Source organism: Polyodon spathula, chromosome 8 (genome assembly GCF_017654505.1).
Source record: "Polyodon spathula isolate WHYD16114869_AA chromosome 8, ASM1765450v1, whole genome shotgun sequence".
In the NCBI taxonomy this organism is placed as follows: Eukaryota; Metazoa; Chordata; class Actinopteri; order Acipenseriformes; family Polyodontidae; genus Polyodon; species Polyodon spathula.
Window position 1 is genome coordinate 10395569 of NC_054541.1, and position 24741 is coordinate 10420309.

Consider the following 24741-nt stretch of genomic DNA (forward strand, 5'->3'; position numbering starts at 1 on the left):
AATTAGGCTAATAACAACACGGAATTAAAAAAAAACAAAAAAAAAAAAACCGTGTATAAATGTAGCATATTTGCAGCTTCTGGGTATTCATATGAGTCCTTTGAGAATATGTTTATGGAAAAAAAAAATACGCAGAATTGGGCACTTTTAATTTGTTTCTAATATATACTCTATATATCTGTACTAACCCAAAAGTCCGTCGCAAGCTTGCACTAGAAGCTCCGCTTCATCTGCGTCTTTAAGGAGGATTCTCCCAGTGTGTACGCTAGGAGGAGTTAGAGTGACGTCAGCGAGCTCTCTGGTGCTGAGCGGAGCAGCGCATCGCGTTTCACCTGCAGTTGTGAGCTCGAGGATTCGGTACAGAGTTGATCAGTGAGGAGCTTTGTATTGCATACGAAACAGTATAGGGACATCCTAGAAGAAACACCAGGGAAATAAAAAAAAGAAAAACCGAGTCCCAGCTCAAGCTGCTGCTGCGTGCTTGCAAAATGAAAATTGTTTTTCTTATATTGCTGATGAACGCCTTGTTATTTGGCACATCTTGGGTAAGATTATTATTCTTTCTTTTATTTTTTAAAAACATCTTGGAAGTACTGCGCCGCAGTGTTTTCTTTAGTGTGTAGCGGTGCAAAAACACCCGGTATTCACTGAATCAGCACCTTGCAGCACTGTTGGCAAATGTTGTGTATTTGGAATGTTTTTTGTTTGTTTGTTTTTTGTATTTATTTATTTATTTATTTACTTTTACTGATCTATTTGTCTTTATTTATTGAATCCCCTGACTAACGATGTGATTGTTAAAGCTATTCTCTCTCTCTCTCTCTCTCTCTCTCTCTCTCTCTCTCTCTCTCTCTCTCTCTCTCTCTCTCTCTGTCTTTTCTTTTTTGAAAGCTTCAGATTTATAGCGGGACCTTAGATTACCGTTATGTGGTCATTGAAGCAAAGTGCAGGAGTCTTGACGATGTCTTGACAAGCGATCTAATATTTATCAGTAAATACATCGCAGTCTGTTGACCCATCTGCACTGATTTAGTGGTACTACTGAGCATTTGTTTTACAGTGGATCATTTCAAACCCCTGCTGGTTCTTCACTTATTAAGATACATGCACGGTGTGTGGTTTTATCAGATATTACAACCTATTGGCAAGATCATACAAAACATCGCCTCATTTTAAAAGTGTAGATGCGCATTAATATATCGTTATTGTGTCCATCGGGTGTATCAGTGGTAACAAATCACCTTTCTTGTGCCTTGTATGTACTGCATTCAGTCTTTTGTAACTGGTGCGCATTGGCAGTCTATCTCATACAGAAACACTGCTTGCAAAAAGAGGGTATAACATATTATAAAATAACCAAATTGCATTAAGTTTAGAGATTTTATACACGTGATAATCGGAAGCACTTTCTATTTAATGTGATAGATACAGTAGTTACAGTAGTTACTAGCAAGTCGTTTATATTTAAGCAGAAGCTATCATAGCCACTTCCCCATTTTTCTACACCAGTAAATAAGACCACCAAAAAAAGTAACGCAAGGAGCCACAGCTAAGTCAAAACACCCACTGTTTCCTATCACACATAGGTAAAGGAGGGAGTCCTAAACATAGCGTTCTATAACCTTATTCAGCTAAATTGACTATACTTTGCAAAGGAAAAGTCTATAATACATTGAACTCAATATATTAACTGGGTTTTTGTCACCCTTAAAATACAAACAGAAAATTATATGGTCCATTTTTTTTGATACAATACTGGAGAGATCTGTGAATAGTTCCTTGGTGATTTGTTATACACACCAGCAGCAATTTTAACTACACATCACAGGGTTGCTTTATTCTGATACTACACTGGGTTAATTAGCCTTTTAATGGAGCTCTGGTAGCAGTTGTCCCTGGTTGACAGGTCAGGGGCATTATTGGTTGCCTATAGACAATGGTGTTCATTAATGGCATGCTCGGATCCTGGGGTAGAATGTCACGATGCAGAGGAGGAAGCTGCATCTTCAGGGTTCTATCTGTGTGTTCCACTGACTGTAATGAGCAGCTCCACAGTTTGCTAAGCTTACCTAGTTTCAAGTGACCAAGGATGTCGAGTTAGGTCTGACCACTAGGGCGTAACGTTTTGGAAAGCATTAGGTTCAGCCAGCATAATGTGAAAGATCCAGGACAGGCTCCTCTTTTTTAAAAAATGTACAGTAATCAGCACAATCAATCGATTAATCAATCTTTATTTTATATAGCAAATTTCATAGTGAACCATAGCTGGTAAGACTTCGTGCTCCAGTGTTACAATGCAAGGATATTGTAATAGAAAGGGGAGACTTCCTAATGAAGTGTACACATCCACAGTACTTTGTAAAAATACATCCTCCAAATTAATGGATGTTTATCAGATTCAGATGTCCTCTTTCCTCTATAGGTCTCCAGTAGCTTCCAAATGCACATGGTCTGCTTTGCCATTTTGGTGTGATTTCCCAGTTGAATTACCAATATATGATCCAAGATGTTTTGTGGCATATTGTTGATCATGCATCCCTCTTTGATAATATTGCCTTGTTTTATGATTATCAACATTCAACATTATTTCAAAACCTGGCCAAGCTTGTGCAAGAATTTGTTCCAGAAATCTAATGCTAGAGTTGGAGTTTTTGTAAAATTTGCACATCAGTACCCCCCTGAACTGAGTATATATTTATTAACTTTTGTGTTTGCAGTAGCCAGTTCAGACACTAATACAAAGTGAGACTGGCTACCCCAGATGCTGTAGCTGCAGTATTCCCTTTTAGGAATCATATTTTAAGTCTTAGTTTTTAAAAGTGTGCTAGAGCTTCTTTTAAAGCTGAGTCTGTTTGTCTTTCCCTTCATTAGGGGAATTATGGAGACCTTACATCTAAACCGCCGTGTCGAGCTGGATTTTCAGAAAGTTTTTATACAGTGCTGGTTTCAAGGGAGATATTGGAAGGTCAGAGCATTCTCAAAGGTAAGTGTGTCAGTTGGTTTTGAGTATTTCGTTGTTTTTTTTCGTCGTCTTAAAGGAAAATAATACAAGTCTGCACCTCTATCTTAAGCTGGGTATTCAGATGATTAAAATTAATTTATATTTTCGGAAGGTCAGAGCATTCTCAATTGTAAGTGTGACAATCTGGTGACAGAAAGAAAAAAAAATCTAAACCATTTATGCTCCCTTATTGATTTCAAGGAGACTGTGAACAGAGTTTTGATATGGAAAATTAGCATGGATTTAGAATCACAATGGTCTGATCATCAGATATATGTTCTGCTTTGTGCTGCAGGCAAAGTGACAATCTTAAAATGTGTTGAATCATTTCGGTAGGATGATGAATACATTGTAACTGTTACCCTAAAGGGAGAGTTGAATAATAAGAATATGATGAGGATTCATAGCTAACGTACTCAAGGTGTTGGATACGTTGTTAGTGATGTGTCCATTTAATACAGCTCCTAGCTCTGAAACAGTAAGAAAATAAGCGAATCCATTATGATGCCACTGTGATTGTAAGCTTATTTTAGATACAGTATGTGCTTCTCCTGTGTTTATTTCCAGTTTAATCAATCAAAGCTTGGTACAGTACATCACTCTGACTTTTCCTTTCACTTGGGAGGGGTGACCAAACTGCATTCATCCCTATGTTTCTGTGCTGTGAATTTCAGCAAGTCTGCACTGAGGTGTCCTGTCCACCAATCACTAACAATCAATCACAAATTTATTGCGTGCCGTGCTGAGGGGTTTCAGTCCTTTCCCTGTGAGTCTGTGTGATTTTAATGAAAACAGACACACATGGCTTAATAAGGGAAAACATTTTTTCTAATGGACATAATGCAGTATTTTACAGGGAAAGAAGTAGTGTATTTTACAAGTCAGTTCAGCCATCTCCCCTATCAGAGTTAAGTTGCTTGTCAGACATAGCGAATAGTATACAGTGTGTATTTTTAGTTAAACTGATTCAAGGAAACGTCTACTGCAAAATGTCAGCTATTACCTTGCAACACAATCACTTGTAGATTATGAGAACTTGTAATGTGAGCTGTGCTAACACAAAAGAAAATATGTCAGAAACACACAGCGTTTGAGCTGCTTAAATTCTGCAAAGCAAAGTCAAGTGTGTGGAATCATTTCCTAATAATAATTAAAAAAAAAAAACAATCTAAAAAGGATGGCTGTACAGCATCAAACATTGCGGTATGTTGTTTATGCAAGGCTGAAGTCAAATGGCGGTACTTCCAACCTTGCATACAGGGGTGTAGTCCTACACCTTAAAGTACCAGAATGCCAATTAAAATATAGATTTTTCTAAAACAGATTATTCAAATTTACGTTTTATTTGTAAATTGAACTTCAGGTAACCTTTCTCGCATGTGACTTTTCGGCTACCACCCTTCTGTGCTGACAGATTGGTGGTTTTGAAAACATCTAGTGGGTAAATGTTGTCTATGGTAGTTTGGTTGTTTTTTTAATTAATTTTTTTTATTATGAGTTATTTATGATATTTTTTTTTAATATCAGCGCAGAACTTCAATCACCACAATGTCTTGTATAGTATATCACGTCCACATCTTTTTTTTTTTTTGAGCTCTGCAGCCAATAAAATTGAATCACACAAACTCTGTTATTTTTTTTTATTCATCACCAATTTAAGAACTGTATCAGTGCAATTGTAACAAATTGTACCTTTTATTTTTAAAGACTATCTGCCAACAATTCTGGACAATGTAATTTCACACTATGTTCTGAATATCTGTTTTTTTTTTTTTTTTTTTTTTTTTCCCCTGGACCTACAACATTTGATCTCATTAGATAAAACAAAAATATAAGTGGTCCTGTACATTGTGTGAAAAAAAAAAACAAGCAAAGTATAACTAGTTTATAACATTACTTACCAGTATTTTTTTTATTTTAAATTAAGTCTTAAAAGCAAAGTCATGATTAACCTGGCTGTGTGGCATGGAGCATTGTCCTGCTGGAAAAACCAATTCTCAGAGTTGGGGAACATTGTCAGAGCAGAAGGAAGCAAGTTTTCTTCCAGGACAAGCTTGTACTTGGCTTGATTCATGCCAACGCTGCCCGATTCCAGCCTTGCTGAAGCACCCCCAGATCATCACCGATCCTCCACCACATTTCACAGTGGGTGCGAGACACTGTGGCTTGTAGGCCTCTCCAGGTCTCCGTCTAACCATTAGATGACCAGATGTTGGGCAAAGCTGAAAATTGGACTCATCTGGGGGTGCTTCAGCAAGGCTGGAATCGGGCAGATTTGTCTTTGTGAAGGACGTATAAATCAAGCCAAGTACAATGTTGTCCTGGAAGAAAACTTGCTTCCTTCTGCTCTGACAATATTCCCCAACTCTGAGAATTATCTTTTTTGTTATTTTGACCAGTTGTCATTTTCTGCAAATAAATGCTCTAAATGACAATATTTTTATTTGGAATTTGGGAGAAATGTTGTCAGTAGTTTATAGAATAAAACAAAAATGTTCATTTTACCCAAACACATACCTATGAATAGTAAAACCAGAGAAACTGATAATTTTGCAGTGGTCTCTTAATACCAGAGCTGTCTCGAGGCGTATGTGTACATGTAGGTGTGTGTGTGTGTGTGTGTGTGTGTATATATATATATATATATATATATATATATATATATATATGTTGTATATACCTATGTATATGTGTGTGTATATATACACACAAACGCACAATTTTTATTTTTTACAGATGGATACAGGCACATTTCAATGTAGGGTCATCCTTGTGTGATCCAGAAGTATATGTGATCGGTGTCTAAAATATCTATTGAAAATATAAAACCAATGAGGATGCAATTTGTTCTTCAAAAATATTTGTACCCGGCTATTTTTAGTACTGATCACATTTCCTTTAGTGTCTTGAAATCACCACATGTCCATATATTGTACTGAGACATGTGGGCATTTCAAATGTACAAGGCTGTCAAAAAGTAATTTAATATCTACCCTTAGTAGATGGGTAGATTTTGGCATCCATCCTATTTCTTGTCCAGTTTTAACCACCTGCAATTTCTTTCTATGACAGATTTGAAATGGAACTCAAATACTAGTGCGATTTGCATGTAGTTGAACGTCGCACCTGTAAACAGTGTTGCCAGATTGGGTGGGCTCACATCCAGTTGAACTTGTATTTTTTGTATTGTGTGTGAAAAAATGGCTTTGGATGGTTGCCTATTGGGCTAGTTTGTGGGCATTTGTGCGGTTATTACATTTGGATATATTTTGAACAGTTTTAAAATATTTACGATATTTTAAAGCAAAATACTCAGCTATATGATGCACAACCCTTAGTGTTTGCATCACTGTCTGTAAATGCCTGATGCTGCTTTATTCAAGTTTTCCTAAGTCATTTTTTACTTGTTTATATGAACATACCTTCCCTTAGATTATTAATGACTGCTGTCTTTTGCTTGCTTTGTATTCTCTTCTGAAGTAAAGGTCTAGCACACAGAACATTGATTGTACAGCAGACACAGCCAATACCACAAGGATTACAATCAATATCCAGCTATCAATTTGGCACCATGCCTACCAGTACAAGTCAATTTTGAAACTTCTATTGATTTGCATCTTATTCCCCTACTTATGCTTGAAAAAGTGCAAGGTAAGGGCTAGGTGATGCAGCCAGCTACATCACAAGCTAGTTACCCCTGGAATCCCAGGTTCAAATCCACGAGTGGTGTCAACCTGGCCCCCAGCAGACCACTCAATTTGGCACAATAGGCAGTCTGTAAATAAAGCTTAGGATGAGGATGTTCTCCTAGCCAATGCCATTGTCTCTCGTCTTTTCAAATCGCTAAATTCACAGTATTCAAAGTTCTTTATCGGTTCAGTAGATATTCATTTGTACATGAGAACTGGATTGGAACACTTAAATACAAACATTTCATTTGTATTTTGTTCTTATCAACAAGTGCTACATATTTAGAATGTAAGGAAGCCAGCAGGCTGAGTGTGAACCTGAATGTGTTGCTGCATTTAGTCCAATATTGAGCTTTCGTGGGCTTACAGCAGAAGGCTGGTCTTGAATATGCAATAGGAGCAGTAGGGATCAAAATAGCCTGGTGTCTGTTAGAACTGAGGAGTGTCATACCTTTTGTTATGGTAGTCTGCTGCTCATGTGCAGAGTAAACATGATTGCCTACAGGTGCATGTGCTGCATCTACATCCACGCCCTCAGGCCTCAGGGATCACATCTAAAGTGCATGATGCAGTGGAACCATGGAAAGAGTAGGGAATTTATCTTTCAGAAATACAGATGCTGAAAGTATGGTAATAAGGGACTAAGTGAATGCTGTATAGTAAAAAGTGTTGGTGTAATTTTAATAAGATATTTGACTAGATATGCTAGTCATTTGGTGAGTGCACTGGGTTTAAAATCAGAGCCAAGCCCAAGCACTCTACAGTGAAGGAGATTGAAGTTTACTGGGATGTATCCACTGGCATATCATTTTAAAAATGTTTTTTTTTTATTTCTTCTCTGTCTGTTTTGAATGAGCAAATTTGCCTTAATATGGAAGGGCACTTAAACACTAAGGACATATAAAAGCTTTGCCCCCATTGATGACAAACCCAGAAACCCTAGTGGAGAGCAGAAACAGTAAGCTTTAATTCCAGTTTCTCACGTGATGTCAAACACGCTTGCCTGTATTCTTGAGAACTGTAAAGTATTCCCTGGGCAGGCCATAGTACTTCCAAGGTTAGGAACTGTAGTCTTCCTGTGGGAATACAGCTGCTGTCTAATTCTGGAATTTAGTTCGTTTCACTTCATGTAAAATCATTTATCTCAAGAGAGAGAAATATAACACTACTTTTTTTTATTAAGGACATTATATTACCTTTTTCTTAAGAAATGGATAACAAGTAATAAATACGTTTTTTCAGTAACGTGCCTAACTCTGTGTATCACATGTGTCGTTCATTCATATTTTAAATTGAATTCGGAGTAAATGCTTGTTAATTTCATGCTAGTAAGGTTTTTTATCGCATAAGAAGACAAAAAATGATTTACTTGATGCAGAGGTCTGTCTTTGAAGACTGGGATGGGGAGGATTTTATAACAGAAACCTTTAACCATTTAAAAAAGTTTTTGTTTCTTTTAGCCTCAGGCGAACCAGTGCACTGTTAGCTTGAGCTGCCATTCTGGACAATACTGAACAGTATTTTTGTATTGGGTAAAGAGAAAATCGATTTGAATTGCAGTTTCTCTGGGATAATGGTGGTTAAATTCACCATCACTATACATTTAAGAAATTGTTTGTGACAAGTTTCCTTTTTGTTCTTCCAGTGATACAGTTTAGAGGACTAGTCAATAGCCTCAAGCTTGTTTGGTACACAGCTCACAAGACAAGATGTGCTGAGGCGAGGCAAAAAGCATCACATCTGACAGTCTGGATCTGCTAATGGCGAGCACCTAGCTTTACCACCCATGTCTTTCCACAATGATGTGTAAATGCTGGAGGCTGGGTTAAAAATGGAATGCTATGTTTTAAGATTCATTAATATTCATTTCAGGCACTCCAAATAGTGTCATTTTTACTTTTCACATTCCTGTATAAATGTCCACATATATCAAAATGACAACTGTCATCACTGCCAAAGTTGGCATTTAATGCCTTCAGTATTACAGAACCCCCCCCACCACACACACACACACTACTTGTTTTCATGATGAGAGAATGAACAATGCTGTAATGTTATACGGTAGGCCTAATGACCAAGAAAAAGAAAGTGCAGAAGTAGCAAAGGGAATTGAGATTCCAAACCCGATTTCTCAGAATCTCAAAATTGTATCTGGTGGCAAACAAAGGTTCAGGAGTAAATGTGTTTCTCTATACCTGCAAGCCATAGCTCAACAGACTCTACAATGAAGTTAGGAGCCCTAATATTAACAAAGCAAAATAGCGAGGTAGCTTGCACCTAGTCCTTTAGGGCTTGCTGGAGTGTGAGCTCTGTACAGTCAGCAGTTTATTTGTGCCTCAGTGAATTGTCCTCCCTAATCCAGCCCCTTTTTCCATCCCATTGGACAGGTTGTTCATAAGGCGCTCACCCCTCTCCAGGCTGATGTGATTTTCGTTGCCGGCAAATGTATTATAGCGGCAGGATTTTGATAAGCTCAGTTATTGCAGTTTGATACTGACCCCTTCATTCGGCAACCCTTTTCATGAAACTTTCTTTCAGCTGTATGAGGGAACTGTGCACAGTTCTGATACAGTACATGAAGAGGAAATTTACAATTTTACTTCCTGTTTCAAAAGAAGCGTGCCTTTCTATCTATCTATCTTTTTTTGGCAAGCTAAGCACTGTTGGAAGTTAAATCGTCTTCAAACTGTGCTGAATTTCAAATTAAGCACAAGCCCTATCTGATGGTATTTACATACATCTCTGGGATTATTTTCTTTCTTTCTTTGTAAATTTTCTATTTTATATCTATGCTAATGCGTGTTCAGGTTTTAGATTATATACTTTGGGTGAGTCAGTCAGACAGGCACCTAACATGGAGGTTGCATTAACATAATTTCATTTTTTGGAGAGCATGGATAAAGGTGCAAAACAGTATACCGTATAATGGGAAAGTTTGCAGGGAATTAATTTTTTTGCTTTATTGGCTGTTTTATTGGATCGCCAATAATTCTTCCACCAGTCAGAATGTGATATACAGTGACCAGTCCTGCCCTCTGACAGACTGGTATGCAGCACAGATTAAAGAAGTGCTGGGCAAGGGAAAGAATGTCTTGGATGTGAGAATTGCAGTAAGGAATGAAACCAATTTGCTTGAAAAAATTAAAATTAAAAGCAGCACTCCAGAGGCAGTGTAAACTGTGCCTGCTACTGTGGACTGTCCTACAATTACTAAATTATACTGTGATCATTCCACTGTGTTATGTTAGTGAACCATAGCTAAAACTGAGAGTTAGCAAATGCCTGCATTAAATTGTCCTGCAGCTACTAATCCTTTCCAATTACTGGTATCTTAAAATTAAGGACACTATAACGATTATGCTGTAACTCATTTTTAGAAGGCTTCTTTCTTCAAGTTGCTGCAGCGACATTGTAGATGCTATAATGAGTTACTGTTAATGAGATACTGTTTTAGAAGACGGATTTCATTAAGTAAACACGTATTTGAATGTTTTTGAAATTAAACGTATAAATGCAAAACTGTGGCATTTCTTTGTGAACGTGCTAAGTAAAAAACAGCAATTCAAAATCCCTCAAGGTAGCAAGTCCGCTAGATTTAATACCAGCCAAAAATTTGCGTTATACAGTATTTGAATTACTTACTCTTTCCTTGAAGAAATTCCTCAACCAATCACCTTTGGCAGCCCACCCATTGGCTCTTCGCAAGCTGTGAGAAGTCTTGGAGTCTTATTTGATTCTACTCTTGGTTTTCAGCATCACGTTTCAACTGTAGTGAAGTCTGCTTATTATCAGTTACGGAATACATCTCAAGTCCATTTGTATCTTGCAGAATCTGATGTAGAAATTTTAATTCATGCATTTGTTTCATCCTGTCTGGACTACTGTAACTCCCTATTGGCTGGTCTACCTTGTAAACTTATCAATCGCTTACAGCAGGTTCAGAATACAGCTGCACGAATTCTGACAGGTACAAAAAGATTTGAACATATTACACCTGTTCTTGCCTGCTTGCATTTTTTGGCTTCTGGTGAAGTACAGAGTTATTTTTAAAATGTTATTAATGCCATTTAAGGCCCTGCTTACATTAATGATACGCTTTTACCTTATGTCCCTGGACGCCAGCTGAGATCTGCTGAGGCTGGGCTTCTGGTGACTAAAACGCAGCTCTTGTGGTGGAAGATCCTTTACTCATTGTGCACCTGTATTATGGAACAATCGTCTACTTGAAATCCGTAAAGCTGACTGAATAAATGCATTTAAATCAAAGTGTTTTGATATTTTATTGTATATTATATTACTGTATAGTATTTATTTGTAATGTGAAGTGCTTTGGGATGCCCTGGCACGAAAGGAGCTGTACAAAATAAATTTGATTGATTTTGAAGGAGTTTGAAAATATTCTTCTGACTTTGTAGAGATATGTATGTGTGTTCTGGGAATTGCAAACTGGTATTTTGTGAGTGACTAAACTCATAGTAAACACATAGTAAGTTGTCCATACTTCCATTTCTCCATCCCTCCAACCATGTACTGCACACTTGTCATGCAGTGCTGGTAATGAAATAAACATATTTTACTGCATAGAAATTTCAAATTAATTGAAGTAAAGGTGCACTGAATGTAACCTTCAGAGGGAGATTAGAGGGACATTATCAGACCCTACAGTTTGGAAGCTGTATTGGATCACTGGGATCATTAACTGAGGAAAGTGGATCATATGCCTTGGTCTTTCACCTGAGAGATTTGCTGAGCACACTAAAGCCTTTCTTCTTGGTTCTGCTTTGCACATTAATTTTTTTTTTTTTTTTAGTAGAGGAAGCGGTTATTTTATCACTCCTTTTGAGGACAGTTCTTCTTCGTTTTGACACCCTCTTCCCAAAGAAAGCAACTGCTTTAGTCTCTGCTCCAAGACTACATTTCTTTTGTTCAGGGGTTACAGTGACTGATATAATATTTACTTATAAACATCCCTAAGCACTGTGCTATGGTTTTGGAGTAATATGGATATATTTATATAATGATTTATAATCCTTTCCTTGTATTGTGTCACTGAGCTGTTCAAAAAGGTGCCACAAGTATGAATAACGATTGTGTATAGAGACACGTAGGCAATTGGAAAAGATTGCAGACCACTAAGTAAGTAATGCATTCAAGCTTGATCTCTTGGCTTCACATGCATAACCAGTCCGGGTAATTCCTATAGCATTGGGTCTTGTTGAAGTTATAGGACGTTAGAAAGTTTAGGTGTTTTTGTTCATTTTTGTAGTAAGGGTTGGTTTTTTGTATTCACGGTCTGCTCTAGGACCATCCCTCGCGAACAACATAACATTTGTGACATTGGATATGCCATAAATATCAGACTACTTGCAAGACTTTTTTTTATGATCAAAGATAGTTGTTAGCCCTATATTGTTAACAGTGTAACAAAGGTACTATCTTCAAGGAGTTGCTGTTATCTGATATACAGGGTGATTAGAAAGTACGTTTACCACATCAACGCACCATGTTAATTGCTTTCTAATCGCCCTGTACAACCCTGTTCCTAGTACTGGCCTCACCGTTTTGTCTTGTGCGATTTCCTGTTTGGTACAGTAGTTCTACTCAAATAAAAGATGATATTTGTGTTGTATCTGGAATACAACAGAGTAAATATGTAAAACCAACTGCATCCATAGGTCCAGGATAAAAGGGTTAAAAAATGGTGCAACTGTGTGTTGTCAAGCCATTGACATAAACGAATACTAGGAGGAATCTGAGGCCTTTCATTAAACCTACATACAGGCCATTGACAAACGAATACTGGGAGGAATCTGAGGGCTTTCATTAAACCTACGTGCAGACCATTGACAAATGAATACTGGGAGGAATCTAAGGGCTTTCATTAAACCTACATGGATCTTCTTGGCTTGCTAAGGTAGATATCTTTTGTCTAAAATTTTGGTTTGTTATTTCAAAGGCTCTTTGCTTTTTTTTTGGCAATTATGTTGGCCTTTGCTGTCTGATATTGTTCAGCTTAGTACTCTGAAAGACACTAAGCCTTCATTCTGTAGTCATCAGTGAACAATTAGTACCTTCCCACCCACCTATGACTTGAACTGATTGGTCTGCAATGGAATGGTGCCTTCTCATTGGCTCAGGGTCTTTCCATTCTGACTAAAAAGGGTTGAATTTAAGTGAACTCTTTTCAAAAGGTACACGTAAGCCTGCTTAAGTGACTTTTCCTTTACATATACTAACAAGGTAGGATTTTCCATGTAATAAAAAAAAGCATAGCCTTGCAGAGAACCTGATTCGTCATTTCAAGTGACAGAGTAGTGTTCAAAAGCTCTTCTCAAGTGAGATATTTTTCAGCAATAGCGGGGCTTTGATCTTTTTGAAGACTTTGTCAGGACTAGTAGGAAAGCATTAATGGTTTCTATGGTATTCCCTTTGCTGGCAAACTATCCAAGAGACAAATGTTTTGATCTGTTTTTTTTTTTTTTTTTTTTTGTACTGTGTCCAGTTCACAAAGATTTTTGTGATTAACTTCAAGACTACCAGACCAAAACAGTGCTGTAAAATTGGAAATTCATGCGGCTGAATGACTTGGCATTAAGACGCTTATAAGGGTTTCTATTTCTCAATGCATCCCAGAGCTACAAATAAGTATATACTGAGCATCAAAAGAAACGTATCACTTATATTTGGATAAAATTCACTAGATCAAAAAATGACAAACTCTTGGCAGATGTGGCGTGTTGTTTTTTTTTTTTTCTGTGATTTTCTTTATTGCTTTTATTCAAGCTTGCAATTCAGCAGCTGAAATCACTCCATATCCAGTGTCCAATCAACTGTCTCACTAATTAGGTGATTAAGTGCATATGCTTCAGTCATAGTCACTCAAGTGTGTCATGGTCAAGGAGGAATAATCGAGTAATTAAAAAGAAACCAAAAACATTTAGTCAATGTCCATCATTTATATACGTTATATTTCTTCGAAAATAAATGTGTTATAAGAGTGATAAGTTTCTTTTGATGCTTGGTATATATGTAGTTTTTGCTCAAAGAGCCAACTTCCCAATGTTTCAGTATGTTTAACATACCTTTGTCAAGGGAAAGTGTGTTTGAAAACAAACAGTGGAGGTATTTATAGGCTTTTTGTGCTATGATAACCACACATTTATTTCTCTTGAAATCTAATGTCTTTGATGTCATTCACTCTATCTATCTATCTCTCTCTATCTATCTCTATCTCTGTCTATTTTATATGAAAAAAAGTCTTTACAGAATTACAAACACTTCTGAATTAGGCACACTGACCGTTTATCAGTCGAAGTCTGATAATCACTGTGGACGTGGTGAGGATTGAAACAAGTTGCTCTGTTTCTTTGTTTTCTTTTAAAATGTTTTAAAAAATAATACAAATGCATTTTTTAATATGAAATAGTGGTGGTCATGTTTGGAGTTATAAGGTTGTGTTGAGAATTGCGGCCAAGTGTGTCTCTCTGGACTTTGACTGGTAACCTACAGGGTCAATGTGCCTGATTCATAAGTGTTCTTAATTCCGTGCAGACTTTTTTCAATATACCATTGCCTTATATTGGTGAGCACCTCACAAGGTTAACCATTGGAGCGCACCAATGCCTGCTGTGTATGTGGAACAAGTTATAAGGCGGTACAATCATGGCTCCCTTTTGCCCCAGAATGCCATTACACTAACACTACACACAACCCCCAAAAGATAAAAATAATTGTTATGACTTGCTCTAAAACACAACCTGATACACAAGACTCATCCAGGCTCCCTCAAATAGGCTGCCTCAAGACACAACATGGCTCACTTCCAAAAATTCTAATACTACTGAATGTCTTTTATTGTACAGAATTTCTACTTGCTAATATTTATAGGGTTTGTTTGTTTTATCTCAGACAGACATAAACATACTTGCAACGCAAAAGGTAGTGTGGTTGTGATGTTTGTTTTGTGACGGTTAATATTACTATATGGTCAAGGGCTAGTGGTAATGAAGTAATAAAGTATTATTGTAATCATGGTAAACTGCTAATAAATGATCTTGGATTATCCAAGGCTTGGTATACTAAAGAGTTCAGGTAGAATTCCTAGATTACAGTATAACCACTGTTTGTATTGCTCACTTCTCTCCACATTCAGCTGCTGCCCATATATTTGTTCAGCTATATTTTTTTGAACCACTTGTAACTGCTGCTTCTATTAACATATTAATAATTGCTGACTACAGACTTCACCTCGCAATACCATCTATCAATTGCTGTAAATATCATGACTTGTCTAAACCAAACAATATGCCTTGTGGACAGTCATCTTTAGAAAACAAATTTGATATGAAAGGTTTTTTTTGTTTATTTTTTTGGTGGCTTTTTATCTGTGAACCAAGGAATATTCAAAAGACAGCCAGTGCTAATATTTTGCTGCTCAGAACTGGGCAAACATGCAAAGTGTTATTGGCAGGTGAGACCTGAGACAACAGAAGGTAGTCCATGTGCCTTAAGGAATCATGCAGGAGTGAAACTGTTTTGCTAATAACACTTTATTGATTTATTGTCATTTTGTGTAATTTTGACCTGCAGCTTAAAAAACCCCACGCTCGCCATGTGTACATTTGCATTGCTTTTGGTCTTTGTTTATGTAAAGACATGTGTGCAAAAGCTCTTTCTGAGACATGTAATTGATTCTAAACAAGGCTGGGGGGGGGGGGGTTGAGAAATTAAATGCGTTTTAAAGAAGCGCTGATACAATCCGTGTAGAAGAATACATTGTTGAATACAATTTATTAGAAACACAACTGCAGGGGCTCCTGAGTGGTGCATCCAGTAAAGGCACTTGGAGTGCAGGATGTGGCCTGTAGCCTGGGGATTGCAGGTTCAAGTCCAGGCTATGTCGCAGCCGACCGTGACCAAGAGTTCCTAAGGGGTGGTGCACAATTGGCCAAGTGCTGCCTGGGTAGGGAGGTCTTAGGTCGGCAGGGGAATCCACAGCTCGCCACGCATCAGTGACCCCTGTGGCTGATAGAGTGCCTGTGGTTCTGCAGTGGAGCCTCCAGATCTCTGTTGTCCTCCGGTGGCCTCGCTGTGGATCCGCAGTGCGAAAAATGATGGATTGGAGGACGCATGCTAAACACTAAATTGAGGAGAAAACCGGGATAAAAAAATTGGAGACGACTACATTTAAAAATAAATCAATCAATAAATAAATAAACACAGCTGCAGCAGTAGCAGCCTCAGGACCAAACCCAGCTTTATCCTGTATATTAAACAATGTTGGAGCTTTGGTGGTGCTGCATTTGGTGTAGCTAATTCTGGAACAGCTGACTTAAGAGGACAAGCAAAACTGTGCAGTGATGCAACAAAATGAATAGAACCTATATTTTTGATCAGTATCTTTCACACCACAGGCAACGCGACGGGTGCCATGACAGGCAACACGGGAGTGACACCAGGGCGACGCTGGAGTGACGCAAAATAAATAGGATTGAATCCTGTTTTCTGTGACAAGTACAGAATGAACCATTCGGAGAACAGCTTCAATGTACGTGATCCAGCAAGGGTGAAGCAGCATCCAGAGCTTTATGACAAAGGTCATCGCAGTTATAAAGATAGTTTTGAAAGACAGTATATGTCCATTTCGAAGGAACATGATAAGCCTGGTATGTAGGATTTATTGCCATATATGTTGAAAAACCACCAGAGAAGACACTCATAATTTCCACATCATGTTGACGAATATATACCAGTCTTGATCATAGTTTTGTCAATAGCAGTTTTTAATAGTTGTATAGATCTAGCTGTATGTGGTCATGTCGCTGCCAAAGTATCTTCTTGTCGGCCAATGAAAAATCACATCACGCCTGATGTGTGGCAGCCTTAAGGGTAGTAATTTGAAAAAAAATACTACTATTTTGTAATTTTTTTGCTTCTTGAGCTGTAACAAAGACTGAATGTGCTCTTGTTCCCTGCTGGGGTAGCCTGAGGAAGGTTTTTTGTTTTGTTTTTTAGACTGAATGTTGTGTGCAAGAAACATTTTGTGAGGTAAATGCTTTGCAGTGGTGTTGCATGCTTTGCTTTAACACCTTGCTGCTTTAAACATGGATTAGGACTATCATGAAGCACTTTCCTGAAGAGCTATATTGATACATGCTGTCCTTTTGGAAGAAACATGTTTTTAAATCCTTTTATCAGCCAATAAAAATGAATTTACTTGAAATGAAAATGCAGTTTCCTGTTTTGTAGTTTTCATTACAATATAGTAAGAGAATGATTGTAGAGGTGTTTTAACTAGTAACCACACACACACACACAAGAGGTAGATATTGTTCCTTCAGACATTCTTCTGCAAATCTAAAGGACAGGAGCGTATCGCTGCATGATTAACCTAAATTAATTAATGTGCTCCCAGCGTAGTTTGTAATTAAAGAAAAGAAAATTGCTAGAACTTGGGAGCATTGTGGTCCTGGGGCTCTTTCTTTATTCCCCCAACCCCCCTCCCCCCTCCCCTTTTTTTCTTGCCAACTCCTGGATATTCCCAAGATATTCCCAAGCACAGTTCTTGTAATCTCAGGCTGCCACCCCCGTTTTTACCCTGAACCACACTAAGGAACACTGTGCTCACAAGCTTTCTTCTGTAATCCCAAAAAGTCTTTGTGTGCAATTAAATGTTAAATGAGTACACACATCTTAGTTGGTTTACTCCAAATAGTGTTTTTTTTTTAATGAACAAAAAGTTATCTCTTTATACTTACTGGGAATGATGCAGTATGGTTCTGTATTATCTTTATACTGAAACATTTAACCCATTAGCAACACTAATGGGCCAATACCAGACGCATTAGAAAACACTGCGATGCTCTAGGTTTGTCCTATTGGATTTTGTCATTCCAGTTGCATACTAATCTCCTTTTGATGAACTACCTGGAGTTGCAATATATGTAGTTCAGTTGGCCGCCTAGCACAATAGAGTGCTAGGCTATTAGCAAATTCAAAAATGAATCTTTTCTATGGAAAAGAATGCTCAAGGGTATAAAGAAGGCTAGCAAAGCTGTACTGCACCTACAAGCAAAATACTGTGGAAGCAAAGAGGATACTCCTGAATAAAAACATAACAAGCTGTGGGTGTTTCTGTATAAGGGTGCTTTCATAAAACTGAAAGCAAAGGCTTTCCTGTGGTTTTTAATACCAATGAGGTACATCCATCGGTGTCTCTTTGCCCTCTCAAGTGTTTAAAAGTCCCGTTCATGGGGGGAGAAAGATATTGATGACTATGCTTAATGGTATTCCTGTTAAATTAAAGGATTATGCAGCACATGCCAAACCAGAGACATAGTCTATTGAGGTTGAAAAGCATCACAGTAGCATACCAGTGGTGCCATTCACAGTGTCTTAAGTGAGTTGATCTCCCTTACTTAGTCTACTTTCCCACGGCATGTGGAGGTCCCCTGTATTCAGGGAACTGATTTACATATTTGTTTTTTGTCAGTTACAGACCTACGGTTACATGTAATTTCCCTACTTATTAGGCAGAATGAGTCAAGGTACTGGATTTTGCCACCAGGGTCACAGCTGTCTGCAAGGATTTAGAATGGAAGCAACCGAGAGGAGAGATTCATTGTGCTCAACGGATCATTTGTAAATCATTGACTAGCTTTAAGGAGCTGGTTATTCACAACTGCAAAGTGTTGGTGAAACTGACCAGTTATTGGTATCTTTTTCTTCTGAACTTTTAAAGGTTTGTGCATTAAAAGTCTCCTGCTGGAAGATAATAATAAATGTCACCTATTTGTCAGTCTCTTTCTGGGGTCCATTACTCAATCTCTCTCTCTCTCTCTCTCTCCCCCCCCCCCCCCCCCCCCCCCCCCCCCCCCCCCCCGCCTCCCCTAGATTCAAATGATACTAGAATATTAGCATGGCTTTTACAGGTATTATCCTCTTTCTTCAAGAAACCACCTTCTTTTTCTGCCAGTTTAATATAGTTTTTTCCTTTTAATTTATCACTGTATTTTGTCCAGTGGTGAATGAAATATATCTCTAATTCAATCTCTCTAATGTTGCACTAGTTACAAAACTGGTTACAGAAACAGGTCTCTGTGGACTTCGTTTCATTTGTCTACCTGTTTCAATTTGCAGCTTGTGGTCACTAATTATGTATTCTCTCACTCTGTAGGATCAATATTGTCTGCAGTGCGATTCACTTTTGTTCAAAAGCCAGACATGGCTTCAGGGGCAATGTTTTGTTAAACGGGATTGCTCAATTAATTGTCTGTTGCATTTAGGTGGGGGATTGGCCTAATTTACGATGCAAACTTTTTTTTTTTTTTTTTTTTCTGGCGATTGCTGGAGGTTTGACCTTGCAGGATGCTTTAGTTCATCTAAATCTCCTCCAGACGAGATGATAAAACAATTCTCCCTGTCATGGTAGGTGTGCTGTTTTAATTCAAGCAGCTCAGCACAATGCATAATGTATTTACTCAGCATGGGAACTTTTAAGAGACCCTTCCTGTGGAAGTAGTGCTGAGACATGATGGTGTGATGTTCTCTCACTGTGTTAACATGGGACAGAAAAGAATGGGAAAGGATGCTGATTTCAGATTGGGGCCACTCTGCAGGTTGCACGTCACTTGATTAAATTGAGACGAACAGACAATTTGATTCCTTAATGCTAGCATTGTTGAGAATTGTTGGCTCATCAACCCAGGAAATTAACATTATATACATTATGTGCTTTGTATGATTTTTCTTTTTTAAGGAGGAAATACTGTGCTTGTTCTGCCTTCTGCTTTAATGTTTTAGTAAAGCTGAGGTCAGCATATTCAAGTGACATTGAAGACCATTAAGTCCATTGAGTGGGACGTTTCTGAAAGAATGCAAGGGCAATGCACACTTAAAATTGAATAAAAGATTGAATACTTTCAGAATTTAGTGTTTATATACATGTTTAATAATATACTGTAAAAATATGAACTAGTGTTGGAATGAGAAAAGGTCGTTCAGAACATCAAGGCTTCTCACTTTTTAGCACAGCGTTCTCCTCTCTTAGTGGGTCTTATTTAATAGCACAATACCACACATCTGTTTGTATAAATACACTTTATTTGAGGACCTCTTGTAAAACAGTTTTTTTCTGGTTCATAATAGTGCAAACTTTGCACTGCTTGAAAGCTTTTGAATATTTAACAGCCCATCAATAAAACCTCCATACACCTGCTGATTAATTTGAAAAGAGTTACGAAAGATAATGCAAATTGGTGAAATCACCTTTATTGATGATTTGTTCATGTAGTACCTTTTGTAGACATGCACTCGCTTGACTGAACTATTGTGCTTCTGCTTGTATTTGGCATACATGAATGTGATATCGACTAATACAACTTGGCTTTTAGAGCTATATCAATGTATTGGCAGGTTTTAACTCCCTTTTAAAAGCAAATGACAAAACAATGCCTTCACTTTACACAGTGTAAAGTATCATGGTCAAGTGGCTGTTGTAGGTGGCAGGAAACGGTCAGACATCAAGATTAAAATGCCAAAAGTGCATAATTATTGAGGCATCTGGTGAAAAAAAATGGCAGAGCTACATCAGCTTGCTGGTATGTTTGCATTTATTGAAAACACGAAATGCATAAAAAAATGTTAAAAGCGCTTTCCCTTCTCTTCCTTAATTGAAAGAAAGTCTGAGCTTTAAACAGCTTTAGCAACTCGCTAGTAGCACATTGCATCCTGGAAAAATCAGATGTGCACCTATTCGTTACCGCTGTAACTGTTTATGTTTGGTAGTCTCAGAACTCTTACTGTATCACTTCAATTCTATTAATTTGCGTTTTACAGTGGGCAGCACAGTGGCGTGGTAGTTAGCGCTGCTGCCTCACAGCGCCAGGGTCCTGGGTTTGATTCCGGCCTAGGGGTCTGTCTGTGTAGAGTTTGCATGTTCTCCCCATGTTCGTGTGGGTTTCCTCCCACAGTCCAGAGACATGCTGTTTAGGTTGATTGGTCACTCTAAATTGCTGTGTGTGTGGTGCTCTGCAATGGACTGGCGTCCCATCCAGGGTGTAGTCCAGCCTTGCACCCTGTGTCTGCAGGGTTAGGCTCCAGCTCACCGCAACCCTGTAAAGGATTAAGTGATTAATGATAATGGATTGATGGATACATTTTACAGTGCTTATCCCTAAAACAAACTGTACTATAAAGACAGCCTTTGTGATAATGTCCTTCTGTTATACAAAGATGTTAGAACCTAGTGATGGAGTGTGTTTCTCTTTTGTTTTCACCGTCACACACAGTACAAAACGGAGCTGATTCCTGTCAATAATATTACTTCTGAGTTTGTTATTAGCAAAGTATTGAAGGGATATAATTTCTCTTGTTCATTTGTTGACATTTCAGTCTGATGCAAGCCTGTTATTGTCCAACGTTGGAGAGTGTTGACATGTCATTATTCCCATTGTCTCATTTTCTTGGGTTTCCTGAAACTTGATTTGTAAATGGAGCTGTAAACATGCTGACAGCGGCTCTCTTGCACAGAGTGCTCCTCACCACTCTCGTACAATTCATGATCAATAGGTTTTTATTTTGGTTTGTTTGTTGTTTTTATCTCAAGATATATTGCGGCATTATATTACACTCAGAAAAACAAATGATCAGGCATGTGGCACAAAACAATCAATGAACCGTATACTTCATTTTGAGTTGATTGTCTACAGTTACAGGCATTTTTGCTTTGTTTAGATATGATAATAAGGAAACCGTGGCCTTGACAGTTTGACCCTACAGTTTGTGTATGTATTTATCAGACTGCTTGGCACAAAATTATTATTTTGTGTTATTATAATACAAATTTTACTTTAATTGTTAACATTAATATGCCGTAACTGCATTCCATTTCCTGTCTCAGAAGGTGGGTGAGAACAGGACGCTACATCGCTCTCAACCTCTTCCAAGAAAGCTTATGAATGCCAGGCTTTTTTAATAAACCATCACTCATGAATTCTTACTATACAACGACTCATCTCGTAATACATACTCTGTCACCTTTTTATTATTATTTTAAAAATCTGCAGTTTTGATCAAATGCTTATTAAACACATATCAGTCTTTAAAGAGCCACTGTTATTGTTTTGCACATCCAGTAACCAGTACATACAGTAGATACACACACTCTTCTCAATTAGTGCCCATTTCGATGTTTGTCACCATGGTAGTGTATCTCTGGACACCAGCCAGGCTGCAGCTGCAGACGTTGGCCTGTGGTGCTGTTTGATTATTGGATGCTGTTTGAAGTGGGGATGGATGATTGCAAGTCTGCTTGGAACCACTCAGTGGAAGACTGTAAGCTTTTAGACGAATTGTGGAGTCAGATCATAGATTATTTTTTAATTTATGTGACCACATTCATACACACACACACACACGGACATATGGCAGGGACCGAAAAGCTGGAATTCAAAACCAGAATTTCTTCCTCTGCCAGTTCTAATAGAATTCAGCTTGACTTATTTTCATAGTTTGTTACATTTGGTGTGCCTGACACGTACTGTAGATTTCTGAGGTAAAAGTATAATAAACTACCATAAAACTGATGAAGGCATTAAAGCGTCTGCTTCAGTACAGCAGGCCAACAGGCATTAGGCTATCTTTATGTGAATCCATCTAGAAAGCACGACTAGCTTTTTTTAAAAATGTATTACTATTGTTCTGGATGCTGATTTTTTATTTGTTTATGTCTGAATTAATTTAACAAAGGAATCACTTTTCATTTTCTTAACATTTTGTATTGTCAGTTTTATGAATCACATAGATGCCATTCTCTTGGGTAAATGAATAAGTTTGAGATTCATAAAAAGGCAGATATTTTAGTGTGCTGTTTCAATTCAGACTTACTGTGTGTATTATGGTTTTTGTGCAGCCTTGATTTGTGTCATTACAAAAAATCTAATTTATTTGCTTTTGAAGTTGTTTTTATTACATTTTAAAGTAACCTTAATGTGATTTATTCTTTATGAATATTGCTATAATCTGAAGTTAAATTGCTTTTCCATCTGGCTTTCTGCTACTCAAAATGGATAATTCCTTTTGTTTAAAATGCAACCTAATTAATGAGCCATCGGCATCACCAAGCCAAGGTTTCTATGTTTTGGTTTTGATTGTCAGTATGGATTTGGCCTTCACCAATTGTTGTCTTTGTTCTTCCATAAAAAGATGCAATTGTTTGAATAATGTCCAAGTGAGACTAAAGAAGTCCCCATTTATTCTGTTTGAATGAAGTAGATGGTATCTTTAGTCCTAAATCACATTGCTATCAGTATGGGCGTCTGAAATAATACCCATGTTACGAGAAGTGTGCAGAACCGACTATCTTGGTTTATGCAGTGGCTGGAGTAGTAAAGTACATCGGCTGAATTCTTAGCAGAAAGGTTAAAAAGGGTAATGCTTTAAAATAAGCTCCAAGATCCAATAGGGATTATACATGACAAGTCGTAAAACCAGCCTGAATAAGGTGGTGTGTATTTATCTCCAGATATAGCCACGCTGTTCTGGCCGCTAGTTTTTATATAGTTAAGGCTGACCTGTCATTTGGTTTCTACCCAATTTATTATTCTTGCAGTGCTATGTTTTCTTATGTGTTTTATAAGTAATGTATCAGAAGATAAATAATAATTGAGTCAGAAAGAACCACTAATTTGGGAGCAAGTGAAAATAATATTTATAGTGATGAGAGTTATTGTGATAACGCGAGCTCAAGGGCCATTAGCCAAACAAGTTCAAAGCAAGAAGAGAAGTTGTAAGATTGTTGCACTGCATTCTTGACAAGCTGTGATCACATGCTTTGTGGCACACCTACCTCTTTCATGTGCATTGTCTTTGGTCTTCTGCCTCTAACGATCAAGCTGATTTTAGAACAATCTGTACTAAGGGATCAAAGCCTTGATTCTGCAGCTCTGCCATGGCTTGTCGGGGCTGATTCTGTGATCACACAATTTTTTGCTCATTCGTGGATGCATCGCTGGCCCAGTATAGTTTCTCGTTCACACTGGTTGGATTAGCAAGGGGAGGGAGATCATATGAAGCTAGGACTCTTTCACTCCAAGGATTACATTGAGGTACATAGGCTTCATTGATCAGAGGTCTACTAGAATAACTTCTTTAGAGGAATCACTGCGCCAGTAGAAGTATATGTTTTTTTTTTAAATTTTACAACAGACATTATTTTATTGATTGGAAACAACTAACAAAAACATTTCCAGAGGTAATTGCATAGATTGTGTCAGACAGCTTCCATGGAGAAACCATACTGTTATCCAGTCATCACCTGTTCATTCACCTGTACTGTTATCCAGTCATCACCTGTTCATTCACCTGTCATTACTCCATCACTCTCATGTAGCATTTCAAATGTTGCTACTTGTATCCATTTGTATTTTGTTAAACATAATTTCACGCATACCTGAAGGAGGTCAGTCAGGCCCCTATCTTGGTATATTAGAATAGACTTTCCCAAATGTGCACATTTCTCAAGTTTTGTTTAACAAGGTATTCAAACACAGCTCTTAATGTTAAACTTTTGACCAATGCACCCTGCTTATGACGGTGGCTGTTGGGACTGTAGCAGGCTTCATTGTGTTGGATATGTGTTTTTTTTTTTTCAAATAGATTTTTAATAAGATTTATCTGAACAGGCTCCAAGCCCAAACCAAGAATGCTCATTTTAAAGGTTTTCTGATAGAAAGACAAGCTAAATATAATTCTTGGCATTTTAAATGGCTACACTGCAGAAAAAAATATCCACCTTACTAGCTACTGTAGGATGCAGGCAGACTAGCATCTCAACCACACAAATAGAGATGAGAGGCTATTTATGGTAAATTCCAAATGAAAAAAAAAAAACTTCTCAGTATTGTAAAAGTTCTTTGTCCATTTTAAAAGCAGTCTGTAAGTGACACATAGTTATTTGTGAAATGAATGAAAGATTCTCAAAGTAAGAACTTCAGCTATGATTACTATAAAACCATGGAGTATGTGCTAGCAAAAATAATATTTAACACATTC

General features: G+C 37.7%; 1 protein-coding gene across 1 annotated transcript in view; it reads left to right on the plus strand.

Annotated features, from left to right (window-relative positions):
- Positions 1-317: 317 nt before the first annotated feature.
- The window catches only part of LOC121320181 (cadherin-4-like), a 260158-nt gene continuing 235734 nt past the window's right edge, over positions 318-24741 (plus strand). Inside the window, exons 1-2 of the mRNA XM_041258433.1 lie at positions 318-545; positions 2872-2983. Of these exons, the coding sequence (XP_041114367.1) occupies positions 489-545; positions 2872-2983 (169 nt within the window). The 5' untranslated portion in view covers positions 318-488. The remainder of the gene's footprint in view (positions 546-2871; positions 2984-24741) is intronic.